General features: G+C 44.3%; 1 protein-coding gene across 1 annotated transcript in view; it reads left to right on the top strand.

The window, feature by feature from the left end:
- The first annotated feature begins 1,130 nt into the window (after positions 1–1,130).
- The window catches only part of BOD1L1 (biorientation of chromosomes in cell division 1 like 1), a 38,893-nt gene continuing 26,723 nt past the window's right edge, over positions 1,131–13,300 (top strand). The window contains exons 1-8 of the mRNA XM_083629867.1: positions 1,131–1,648; positions 4,677–4,801; positions 6,252–6,442; positions 7,843–8,469; positions 8,746–8,895; positions 11,065–11,234; positions 12,066–12,180; positions 12,355–12,499. Coding sequence (XP_083485993.1) covers positions 1,367–1,648; positions 4,677–4,801; positions 6,252–6,442; positions 7,843–8,469; positions 8,746–8,895; positions 11,065–11,234; positions 12,066–12,180; positions 12,355–12,499 — 1,805 coding nt within the window. The 5' untranslated portion in view covers positions 1,131–1,366. The remainder of the gene's footprint in view (positions 1,649–4,676; positions 4,802–6,251; positions 6,443–7,842; positions 8,470–8,745; positions 8,896–11,064; positions 11,235–12,065; positions 12,181–12,354; positions 12,500–13,300) is intronic.

Below are 13,300 nucleotides of genomic sequence, written 5' to 3'. Positions count from 1 at the left end.
GAGGATGAGCACTGCCCTCCACATGAGCTGCTAGGTGGGGAGGCTGAGCAGCTTTTTGAAAAGCCTCTGGTCTCTTCGGGGCTTTCTCCGCCCTGATGTCCTCTTCGGGCTTCAGGAAGGGTCTCCTTGTGAGTCGTGTTCTCTCCTGCCATTTCCAGGTTTGAATTGAATTACTTAATTATTTCTCGATGCCACACGTAGACGCAGTTGTGTGCCAGTAAGCGAGGGAATGCCAAAAGAGTAAGCACACAACATCTCATGAGAGGCCCACAAGATCTTGCCGTGACTCAGAAGTTGCCACTGCAGCCACGTCTTCTCCAGTGGCAGGGGCTGGGCTGCAGCCACAGCAGCTCTAGGGTAGCTCTGTAGAAGCTGCAGCCATTTCTCCTCACTTCTGCAGGGACAGGTGGGCGCCATCCCTTGGGATTCTGCCGCCCAAGGAGGCGGCCTCTGTCCACCTCACCAACAGGCTGGCCCTTCTATTATCCCCCAAAGGAGGAAAACGCAGGTTCTGTACTAAACATAGCAGAACCAGTGCTTCTTTTTCTGGGAGAACGCAGTGGTACGCATACCCCTAAACATTTTGTGAATCTTTGCACTTTGGTCCATTTACTGTGTTTATTTTTCCCAATTTGAACTATAAAATGGTGATTTTCTTGAGTCAAAATGAGAGTACCCCTGGACATTTTTTTTAGAAAAAAGTACTGAGTAGAACGCATTTTGCATGTTCAATCCTATCATTCATTAGGTTCGCAGCTTCAGTTCTTGGCATCTCCAGGTGGGATGGAGGAAGAATCATGCCTGAAACCCGGGACTCCGGCTCCGAGTCAGCGCAGATAATAGAAGCCTCAAGGTGGTGCGTCGTCTATATTCCATTCCATTCCATTCTACAGTATTCTATTCTATTCTATCCTGTCCTGTTCTGTTTTATTCCATTCCATTCTATTGCATTGTGTTCTGCTCTATTCTACTGCATTCCATTTCATTCCCCGCCTTTTCCCCAAATAGAGAAACTCGGAGGCTTCCAGCAAAGAAACAAGAGCAGCCAATCACAGACCGCGCCACATTCCCAGGGGCGGAGCCAAGAGCAAGGGGGCGTGGCCTGCAGAACGTCGTCGCGCGTCTGTTTTGTTTGCCCCGCCGCTGCTGCGCGCACGCGTACTTTGGCGGGCGAAATAGCCCCGCCCCCCCGCTCGCCTTATGGGCCGGCGGTGCCCCTCTTTCCCCCTTGCGTTTCGTTGTCGTGCACTTCCGGCGCCGTCCTTTTCTGCTTCCGGGTTGGGGCGGAGAGGGTGGAGCGTCGCGGGCGCCGCCGCCGCTGCCGCTGCCGCTTCCTCGGTAACCAGCCGCCGTGTGAGGAAGCGCCATGTCCAGCAGCGGCAGCGCCGTCGCCGCAACGGCAGCACCGGCAGCGGCGGCCTCGGCGGCGGCGGCGACAGCAGCCTCGCCTCCCGCCCAGCCGCCGCCGCCGCCCCCTCCGCCTCCCCCGCCGCCGCCTCAGCCGCAGCCCCCGCCGCCGCTCCCCGGGACCTCCTCGGCCGCCGCCGCCGCCGAGCCCGAGCTGGTCTCCCTCATCCTCAACCGCCTCAAGAGCCAAGGCCTCTTCGACCAGTTCCGCCGCGACTGCCTGGCCGACGTGGACACCAAGGTGAGGGTCCTGCGAGGAGGGGGCCCTTCGGAGACTCGCGCCCTCCCGCCACGCCCACACCTGGACCAGCCCCAGCAGGAGGCGCTTCTGGAAACGCCCCCCCTCTGCCTGTTGAGTGCCTGCCTGCCTGCCAGAGGCGTGGCGGCGAAGGGCTGCAGCTCGGGGGTAGAGCCTGTGCTTCTTGGTCCAGAGCCCTGTCCTTGGTATTAACATCATTGCTTTTAGGTTTATTTACACACACATACGCCCTGCCTCCCCCCCCCACAAGAGGGACTCGAGGCGTTTTAAGGACGAGAATAAGAACTGCTGAAAACGTAGAAGAAGAAGGGAACTTTAGTAGACTTAAAACCGTCCATCTACGTTTCGCCTGACATTGGGGCAAGGGCCGTGTGATGTTGTGCAGTTGCACGAGGAAGCCCAGCGCAGAGCCCAGCCGTGCAGCGTGGCGTTGTGCTTGGCCGCTGGCCTCCCCCCGGCTGGCCCCGTGGGCAAAGTGAGCTACGCAGAGGGGGCAGTTGGGATGGGACTTGTCGTCCCCACTTGGCAGGACCACTTGGCCCCAGAGGCAGGACTGGGAGGTGCGGCAGAGGCAGTGACCATCCAAGAGACTTTGAGGGGCCAAAGACGCCTCTGCCCCCTAGAGTTGGTGTGTGTTTCTCAAACTTGGGTCTCCAGCTGTTGTCAGACTACAACACTCATCATCCCTAACTAGCAGGGGTGATGGGCGTTGTATTTCGGAGACCTGAGTTTGAGAAACAGAGATCTGTTAAAACCATGCAAATAATTACAGTAAGGAAAACAGCAGGGCACCAGCCCCTCCCATTAAAAGCAGTCAGTTCCTAAAGGCCTGTTGGAAAGGACAGTGAGCCTGCCTAGCATCTCTAGGTAAGAAATTCCAAAGTTGCCTGGGAGCAGCCACCCCTGAGAAGGCTCCTCTGTGTGAAGCCCCAAACCTGCTGCCAGTCAGTGCAAGCAATATGGAGCTAGACTTGTTTTGAGGCAGCTTCCTGTGCTGCTGTGGCTCAAGGTGTGGAGTAGAAGCTTTGGGTTGGGATGGGCTGCCGGCAGACTACTGGGCAGAGCCTGGCTGTGCCTGGCAGTTTGGGATGTGTGGCTTAATGGATGTGGGTTTTTACCTAAAAGTGAAAACAGAGACAAGTATAAAACAGCTCTTTTCCTTTAATTCTCCACTTTTGTGCTGTGAATTTGCTCCTTAACCAGAATTTTTAAGGTGAAAGTCGAAAGCATGAGGTGTCAGGTCAAACAGAAGACCTTGCAATCCTAGTTGCCAGGCAATTGAGAAAGATACCAAAGCTCTGCCCTCACCTGACCACTATTGTGAATACTCATTCATCTCCTGTTTTCCTCTTCCCTAGGCTAGTATCTTAGTGACATAGATCTCACTGTGGTAGGAAATTTGGGGCGGGGGGCTGTACCACTTCGGACTGAAGGTGCAGACTCATATGATAGAATGATTTGCAATTCAAAAACATGCTTTGTGCGTAGAGAATTAGATGTTGAGGAGAACTAGGCTATTGTAGTATGCATTGAGTGCAGATTTACTGTTGAAAGGCAGCTAAAATTTCAAATAATAGTAGTGTGTGAGGATGTGTCTGCATCTATACTGCAAGTGCAAGAGAATACTCAGTGCTCTTTTTCCAGACAGAGGTGTAGGAACTCACCCTTGTTCTCTCACAATGGCGCCCACCTGAAAAAGCCATGAGATCTTGGTTTAAAACAAATTATGCTAAATTTCATAACAAGCCAATTTCAAGCCATGTCTGGCTCCTTAAAATTACCCTTGTGTAAACCAGAATCCTCAGGTTGAATGTAAAACCAAGCAGGGATTTGACTGAAACAAAACTTTTTCTGTGTGGTATGCAAGCCTGACAGATTGGACTCCTTCAGGCTTTTCAACATAGTGCTAAACCTGTCAGTTTGGATTTCATAGTGCAGAAAGTATTAATCTGATGTGTAGAGATCTTTCCTGTTCTACTTAATTCAAGAGGGTTCTGGGAACTTCTCTGTGTGAAAGAAACAAACAGAAGGTTCATGATGTTTGTGTTATTCCTTCAGAGAAGCTGAGTACAGCTGGCTTAAACTGATTCTCTTCTCTTCTTCAAGGTTATGCTGACTATACTATAATAAGAGGCCCGAAGGAGCCTCGGTTTCACTTTCTCTTTCTATATTTTTTCCTTCTGGTGTGGTGTTCTGTACATAGCATGCTTAGTGTTAAGGTTTAGTCTTATTATAAGTTATTGTAAGTTTAAGTTAAGTCTGCTGCAACTGGATTTCTTATGGACTGGGCCAATCCTGAATGTATTGGATTTGTGTCCATTATGCTCATTTTTCTTAAGCAGCAGTAAAGCTCTGCTGAATGAAATACAGTTGCCTCTGCTCTAATTTTTGGGGAATCCTGCAGTGTGTTTAAGTTTTTACTCTGCTAACTATACATTGGAATCTGCTCTGGATCAATACTGAGTAGAATTTTAATGTCAAAACTATGGTTGGTGTTATATGTAAAGGCGGCAAATTTCAGCCAATATGGAAGGCTTAAGCAAGTGAGATACCTACTCCTGGCTTAAGACCTGTTGGCAGGGAAATGTTCTTTAAATTAAAACTGCCCCTCTGCCCCAGTTAGAAAAGGCTGGTGTATTATGTATTTCCTCCCCCTTTTTAATTGAGTCACTTTAAGCTATGGTGTGTTATCAAACTAATAGACAAGACACATTAAAATCAATGGGCTTAGTTAGTGACTAGCTTAAATCCATGGATTTCAGTGAGACTTCTACTGTGTATGAATAAGTGAGATCCCACCCATAGATCTTAAATTGATTGGGTGGTATTCAGCTATGTTTTACTCAGAGCAGACCCATTGAGATTAGTAAATATAAGTTAAACCCATTAATTTCAATGGGTCTACACCGAGTTAAACTTAGTTAAGTACCTTCCATTGTGTCCAATCTCATGAATGCCAAGGATATGCTAATAAGAAGTTTCACGTAGCATTTCTCATTTTTCCTTTTAGCCTGCTTATCAGAATTTGAGGCAGCGGGTGGACAACTTTGTTTCCAACCATCTAGCAACTCATACATGGAGTCCTCACCTGAACAAGAACCAACTGAGAAACAATATTAGACAACAGGTTCTCAAGTAAGTTTCACTCCTTAAAATGCAGCAATGCCTAATGCAGTTGCATTGGAGAAAACAGTACAGGGGTCCAACAAATGCTTTTTTAGTGGTGTTCAGATAGCTGCTGACACATCATAAATTAAAACATCCTTCATTTCAAGACCAGTTTGACAGGGCTGGGAGTGGGAAGACTGCTGTTTGAGTCATTGTGACAACTTACTAGTCTCTGAATTTAGTAGGAAGTTCACAGAAATATAAGAAATCATATGTATTGTATTTATGACTTATACTGCTTAACCTAAGAAATTGGATCTCCACTCCATTTTTTTAACATAGAAAAAGCATTTAACTAGTTTCAAGAACAATTTAGGGAGTAGTGTTTAATAGATTACCATGTTTCAACTTGAGGATATTACAGGTGTAGGCTTTGCTATGTTTAAATACAAATAAATTCATATTTATTTCCATATCAGGTTATTATATTATTTTGAAAGCCAAATATTTACTATCGCTGTCTTCAGCACCATTGGGGTACAGTTTACCACGATTACCAACCAAGCATTAAAGGGAAATAGAGCTTTTATACAGTCTCAGAAGGTACAATTTAGGTTCATTAAATGCTTTAAGTGTCCTATGAGTTAATACCAAACTCATTCTCGGAGCGTAGAGCCTTATGTAGCCAAAATGGCACCATCCAGTTACAAGTGGGAGTTATCAGCAAGCTTGTGGCGTCTCCCCAGACTTGCAGAACATAAGAAATGTTTAGTGGGGGAGCCTTAATGGGGACTGGGGCTACATTTTTACCTAAAACCATTTTGAAAATTGGTAATACTTTTAACTTTTTAATTCTCTCTCTGTGTGTGTGTGTGTGTGTGTGCGCGCGCGTGCGTGCCTGTATTGTAATGACCATCGTCTACAAACAGTGAAAATTTGATTGACTGAATTACAAGATAAAAAAGAGTATTTCTGTTGGCTTGAAGCAAAAATACAGTATTGCTTTTTAGCAAGTGTACTCACTGCGTGTGCTTCAGCACTGTTATCCCCATAATGGGCAGCCAAGTATTTTCCCTCTGCTCCTCCCCAAGAAGTAAACAAGTTTGAAGCTTTCTTGTTATAGTGCATTATTATAAGAGAGCTGGGGTAGGGTAGTGGCTAAGTGTGACCTATGAACCAGGGAGATCCAATTTCAAATGCTGCAGTAAATTTCATATGTGTTGTTTAGGCTAGTGACTCTCTGTCACTATCAAATACATGCATGCTTTGTAATATGCAGGTGAATCTAGAGTATCTTATTAGGCTGTTGGGAACCCCAAGAATATATATGATTAAGTCTTTGCACAACTGAAATAAGCTCTTACTATTGTTATCATCGTCGTCATCATCTTCTTCCTGTACAGAGTTATTGCAGGACCAATATGAGGCGAACTTCCTAGACAAAAATATGCTATTTTATGTTGTTGTTTTGTTTCAGATCTGGAATGCTAGAATCTGGAATTGACAGAATAATTTCTCAAGTTGTCGATCCAAAGATCAATCACATATTCAGGCCGCAAGTAGAGAAAGCTGTCCATGAATTTTTAGCCACATTAAGCCACAAAGAGGAGGCCAGTCCCATCGCAGCTGCACCTGAGGAAAAACCAGACACTTCTGTTCTGATGCAAGGTATTTATGTCCATTGCTCCCGGCAGAACTGATGTGCTATGAAGTCTTAATTTGGAGCTTGGTGACTATGTAAGCAGATGGAAAGGTATCAAGGAAGGGAAGTTGAAGTTTAGCCTCCCAACTTCTTAGTAAGTGTTCATGGTGCAATCTTACCAGTATAGGAGTTGGTCTGAAATTGAGTTGAGTCCTAATTAATTATCATGATTTCCTCCAAGGATCAATTATATGTAGGATGATTCTGTCATTTATTCCACTCATATTGATCCAGAGCAGAACTCCAGTGTATAATTAGCAGAGTAAAAACTTAAACACGTTGCAGGATCCCCAAAAAATAGACCAGAGGCAATTGTATTTCATCCAGCAGAGCTTTACTGCTGCTAAATTGAGAATAATTTTCACAAATCCAATGCATTCAGGATTGGCACTGTCCATAAGAAGTGCAGTTGCATCAGACTTAACTCAAACTTGAAATACCTTATAATAAGACTAAACCTTAACACTAAACATACTATATACAAAGCACCACACAGTTGGAAAGAGAGTGAAACCCAGGTTCCTTCCGGCCTTGCTATTAGAGTCAGCATGACCTTGACAGAAAAAGATAACAGAATCAGTTTAAGCCTGCTATACTCAGCTGCTCTGAAGGAATAACCCAAACATCATGTGTTTCTTTCACACAGAGAAGCTTCCACAACTCTCTTGAATTAGTTGCAGGTAGGTAACTGTGTTGGTCTGCCGTAGTCGAAACAAAATAAAAAAAATTCCTTCCAGTAGCATCTTAGAGACCAACTAAGTTAGTTATTGGTATGAGCTTTAGTGTGCATGCACACTTCTTCAGATCTTCAGCTGGTCTCCAAGGTGCTACTGGAAGGAATTTTTTAATTTTCTCTTGAATTAATTAGAATAGAAAAGATCTCTACACATCAGATCAGTACTTTCTGTGATAAGAAATGCAAACTGGAGGACCCCCCTGCCCCAGAAAAATCTTTGATCACATTGGACATTCACCATATACAGTGGTACCTCTGGTTGCGAACAGGATCCATTCCGGAGGCCCGTTCGCAACCTGAAAAGAACGCACCCCACGTCTGCACGCGCGGGTTGCAATTCGCCGCTTCTGCGCATGTGCTTGACGGCATTTTGCGCGTCTGTGCATGCACGAGCGGTGAAACCCAGAAGTAACCCTTTCTGGTACTTCCGGGTCACTGCAGGACACAACCTGAAAACGCACAACCTGAAAAAAACGTAACATGAGGTATGACTGTATGCGTGAAACCTGCAATATCCCCTCCCCCCAATTCTTCAGGTTTCTTTTTTGCTTTAATATATGAGACATAAATGTAAGAGCAGATTTTTCTGACTAATGGATGACATTTGTTCTTTACTTAACTCCTTTGAAGGTGTTCCTGCTTCCACTCCAAGCACAAATGTAGCTAATGATGCTATGTCCATTTTGGAAACAATCACTTCTCTAAACCAAGAAGCAAGTGCAGCCAGGGCATCCACAGAAGCAACAAATTCAAAGACTAATGACAGAGTTCCGAAAAAACTCCTGTCTCAGCAGAGCACAGATGGTGGTATAGAGAAAGACGGTGGTGTAGAGAATTCAGAAGATCTGTTAGATGGAGAGAAATTGCTTTGTGAGACTGCAGAAGAAAGCTCTGAACCAGTATCCAACTCAGAAGATGTAAATAACTTATTTTCTTCAAGTGAAGAAGGGAAAAGTCTGTCAAAAGAAATTAACAGTTTGGTTAACCCAAGCAAGGAAGCTGTACAGGAAAGTGATGAGCAGAAAAGTAAACTGATGGCCCAAAGTGATAGGAAAATAGAGAGCATGGAGAAAGGAGAGAGGAAAAAGGAGAAGAAAGAAAAATCTGAGAAAAAGTTGGACCGCTTGAAAAAGAGTGGTGATGATCTAAAGGCTAAAGAAGAGAAGTCCCTGAAAGATAGAGAGGCAGAATCAACCAAATATTCAGCTCTGGAGAAGAACAGTAGTAAGCACAAAGCAGTTGAAAGTACAAAAGCAGGTATAAAAACCACAGGTGGCCACGCAATATGAGGGTGGGGCGGGGCTATTGGGGTTGATAAGAAAGTTCTAATTTATGTAGGATGCTCTAGTGTTAGAAAGCAAATATTTGCAACAGCATTTTGTTGCTTATGTGTACTTAGAGTGCCATTGCAGCTTTCCATGTGATGTTTGAAGGATGTAAATTGGCAAGCCTCCCCCAGGCATTCATGTAAGCCATTTCCACTTGCATGTGGGACTCTGGGCCCATGTTTTAAAAGATCTTCATTTCTTTCAGAACTAGAGTTGGAGGATTCTGATGTTGACATACTCAGCGATATCACTGTTAGCTCTGTGCACACCAGTGATCTTTCTTCCTTTGAAGAACAAAGTGAAGAGGAAGTTGCGCTTTCAGACAGCACAGAAGAAGGAGAGATCGTTTCTGATGGTAAGGTAACAGTCCTGAATCTGCACTGGATTTAATTCCCTAGCCAGGAGAAAGCAAAATGTGAACATTTATCTTCAAATATGCATCTTTGACCGCCAGTCCTAGTAGCTAGGGATGCTGGGAGTTGTCCCAACAGCTGGGGACCCAAGTTTGAGAAAAAATGTGTTATACTGATGTTGATACAGAGTTTAATAACATCTGATTGCAGTAGTGGCTGGCGGTGGGGGGTGCTGTTACTTCCCTGGCCTCTCAATACGGGTGTTGCTACCAGTAATCATGAGGGTCAGGGGCGAGGCAGGAGGGAGGTTCATGCAGGTGCTGCAGTGGAGCCAATCAAATGCTCCCTTTGCTGAGTCTGCAGTGCAGGAACCTCCCTGCTGATTTGCCCCTCTTGGCTACCAATAGTGACTTGATTAGGAAACCACACCACTTTGCCACCTGCTACTATCTGCTCTAAATGCACACACAAGAGCATTCATGCAAGCTCGCACAAACGTACACACTGATATCTAGGTACAACACAGGAAAAATATTTTTCATCAGTATTGACATGAAATCACCCATTTTTTTGAAATTGGTCAAAAATGAATTGAGCATACAGTTCAGTAGCAGAGATGTTACATGCCCTCACATAGACAACCTATTTTCATCACAGGGTTAAATTTGCTGTGTTCTGTGCAGTTTGAAAATTGCATAGCTGTGGGCACAAAACTCTTAAATTAATCTGCAGCCAAATGCTAGACTTGTCTTTATCATCTCATTAATCCCATGTAATCTGTTAGTTGAGAGTACAGTATAATCTAAATGGGGTGTTCAGTTAGGGCTGTACACAGGCCCTTAATCCACCCTGTGACTGAAATCTGTGGCCCGTGGATCAGGTTGATATGCCCTGTGCCACCTGGGGACTACCTTGGAGCTGTCCCCCAAACAAGTGGGGGATTGGAGTACCATTTTTAATGGATTTTAAAACCATATTTTAATATTCAGTTAAAATGGGGCTTTAAAATGATCAAGGATGGAGGTGCACCATAACTGTGCAGAATAGGATCCTGTCTGGTGCGGCTTTCCTGCAGGAAATCTTGCAGTGCAGCACCCACTGCCCATGGAATCAATGTCTCTGCTCAACAGCTGTTGCATCAATTCTGTGGGGCATCAAGGCAGGAAGGAGACTCATAGCATTGGGCCTACCTTCTCCCAGAAGACAGCTGCCAGCCAAGTAAGTCTTGGAGGTATTGCACAGTTTTCTGGCCCAGTTTATCTGCCTCTACTTCTGCCTGCTGTCCCATCCTCTGACAGCAACCAATTTGTCTGGACCAAGACAACCTGACTCAGAGCAAGTCATGGCTGTGTACTCGAGTTGTCTGAGTGCTCCAAATAAGCCCCATTTGGCTTGGGCCTCATCTAAATCCAGTGCTCAGTCTAGGGTTCATCAGGCCATCTATTCAAATGCTAATACATTTTCTGATTTTAGTGGATATGCCTGTGCTACATCACAAATTTAAACCAATGCATACCTTCAAGAAATTGTTGGTGAGACAGCTAGGTATTCTACAATCCTGTTGCAATATTTCAATTTCCAGAATCCTTGCCAATTTGCCTTGTAGCACCTGGGTACTAAGTGCTCTATGTTGCTGTTTATTAATAAACAAACTAACTTTCTTTAACCCCCAACAGATTTTGGGGATTTAAGCTCTCCCTTAGTTTTAGATGTGTGGGGGTAAAAGGGAAGAATTTGAAGAGATCTGTGCAAGCACATAATGTTTGTCAACTGGCCGGGGGGCGGTGGGGAAGCTTGCCTTGAGTGGCTGATTTTTCACTTCCAGCTTCTGCATTGAGCACTGCTCCAGTAAGTCCCCTGACTGCCAGTATCAGATTTTGAGGTGGAACACAAGGAGCTACAGTAAGAAGAAGGCAGAAAGGTTCTTTTGTTCACATGGAACATTTTGCCTGTCCCTTTCATCCCAACCTAGATCTGGCTTTTAAAAACATCTTTCCATTAAGGTTGGAGAGGGGTTCTTGTGTACTTCCAGATGTTTGTTGGGCTCCAGTTCCTATTATCCCAGAACTTTGCCTTTGCTGATGGGAGTTGGAGTTCACTGACATCTTGCATGGCACCAGATTCCTTATCCATGCTGTCTAGTAACCTTCATTGTCTCTATGTTTCTCTAGATGACGAAGAAGAACATAATCAGGTTAAAACAAAGCCAGAGGCTGATTGGGCCAGCAGTAAAAAAACAAAATCTGGGCGACACGCTTACGTCCATAAGCCTTACCTCTACTCCAAGTATTATAGTGATTCTGATGATGAAGGGACTGTGGAGCAACGCCGCCAGTCTGTTGTAAGTTTGGTTTTATTTTATAAATTATCTAGCAAAGAAATGAGAACAAGAAAACAATCGAAACTACAAACACAATACATGTGTAGACATTTCAGGGATAAGAAACTGCTTCTCTCCTTTGTTCTGACCTATTTTGGAATGCTTGCAACACAAACTCGTTCAGTTTGGGCCAGTGTTGTGCCATTCTCAAGCCTCTTGCTTATTATCAATTAATGTGGCAGTCAGCTATTCCTAATAATACCTCTTCTGACCTCCAGTCTTTTCAAGAAGCATTTCTGGAGACTTGGCCTTGGTGCGCTTCTGTCCAGTAGTCTTAATGGAGGGAAAACTGAAGAATATTAATAAAGGTTTCATGTCTTGAGGAACTCGTTAATTTCTTTATCGGATGAACTTCTGTTTGATACACAAAATTACTGTCGGCATATTGATCCATTGGAGAGGGTTTTGTTTTGCATTTCAGAATAGATTGGTACTGTGTCCAAACTGAGTTAATTTGCTTGATTACAATTTCTGGGGGGAGGGGATTTACTTTGCAGACAAGAGAGTACAATCGAAAGGGCTATTAGGTTTTAAGAAACATATTATGGGTTTATTTCAATAAAACAAAAACAGTTATGGCCAGCATCTAGAGAAGCCTTTGCATGACAGGAATAGGGTTTTCAGGTTTTGCTTTCTTGCAGCAGTCCTTCATACCTCATTGGGTGCCACTGAAGATACTCTTCTAGCCTTCAGGGAAGCTTTCTGGGGAGACATAGAGGCTGCTGCTGGAAGCAGGGTAGTGAAAACATGCTTTGGATCCCATCATATAAACTCCCATTTTCTTATCTTCAGGCTAGAGAAAAAGAAGAGAGACTGTTAAGGAGAAGGCTTAACAGAGAAAAACTTGAAGAAAAGCGGAAACAGAAAGCTGCAGAAAAAACGAAAACACTGAAAAGTGCAAATCAAGGTGCTGAGCTGTACTTCAGATGAACATTTCTTGTGCTGTTTTCTAGTTGCGAGTTAGTTGCTTTTTTTGCACAAGAGAGTGTATACTTAATTTAGTACTCGCCAAACAATTTATTTTGCATCCAAAATAACAATATCAGAAATTGCAGCTTGAGACTTTACTGTGTTGTTCTAGGTAAAAGCACTCAAAACCTGGAAGAAACTCCTGCCAGAGGACTTGAATTGAAAGCCAGCGGTGCCAGCATCAAGGATGTGCTGAAAGAACAAAGGTTTTTAGAAAAGAAGGTAGCCCTCAGCAGGAAAAGAAAGAGAGAGTCAAGGTACTTGCAGAGGACATAAAATTAGTACGTTTTGCATATTACAAAGTGCAAATCCTTTGAAAGTAGTATAGATACAGTTTGAAATAGTTTGAACCCCCTCTAAGGTTCACAGACCCCTGGGCTGGTGTTCATAGTTCACCCATCCAAGATAAGTTTAGTAGCAGGCGGCAGTCTTTTAAGCGAGCACCTTGCAGGAAAGTTCATCCCAGAGAGCTTCAGTTAATGACGTCTAACTATTTTTGAAGGACAACTGAGATGTCAGGCTGCATTCTGTTTTAGCCCTTTTCTAGCATTAATGAAAGTATGGGAAGGCATCTTTTCTGCATTGGTGTGAGGACAGTTCCTCCATGCCGGCTTCCTTCACCCTTGGTGCATCTCTCGCCCTCCAGGCGCCTCCACAGGGTTTTCAGGGGTCTTTCCATTTAAGGCTCTAATTTGCTCTCTCCCCCCCCCCCCCCGCCCCATTGTAGCAGTCCCCAGTGCAAATAGGAGCTTTATCTTTTTAAAAAAACAAAAGCCAGTTGTGTATATTTCAAAAATAGAGCATTCTTTTTGTCCAGACCTGTCTTTTATCCCTAATATTCAGCCATCCATTAACTTCAAGAATTGGTCTCCCCTTTATCCAAGTCAATCTTGTTCTTGTTTGTTGTGCACTTGAGTTCTCTTTGGATCATACTAAGCCCTTGTGAAAATATAAGGCCCTCATTATTACCTTTAAATACTCTTCTAGGTGAGGGGAAGATTCCAGGAGCAATATTTTCCTTAGAGTATATTACTCTCATTTAGTCCACCAGCAGTGCT

The sequence above is a fragment of the Podarcis filfolensis genome (genome assembly GCF_964270895.1).
Source record: "Podarcis filfolensis genome assembly, chromosome: 9".
NCBI classification, from domain to species: domain Eukaryota; kingdom Metazoa; phylum Chordata; class Lepidosauria; order Squamata; family Lacertidae; genus Podarcis; species Podarcis filfolensis.
This window is presented reverse-complemented; position numbering and strand designations above follow the sequence as displayed.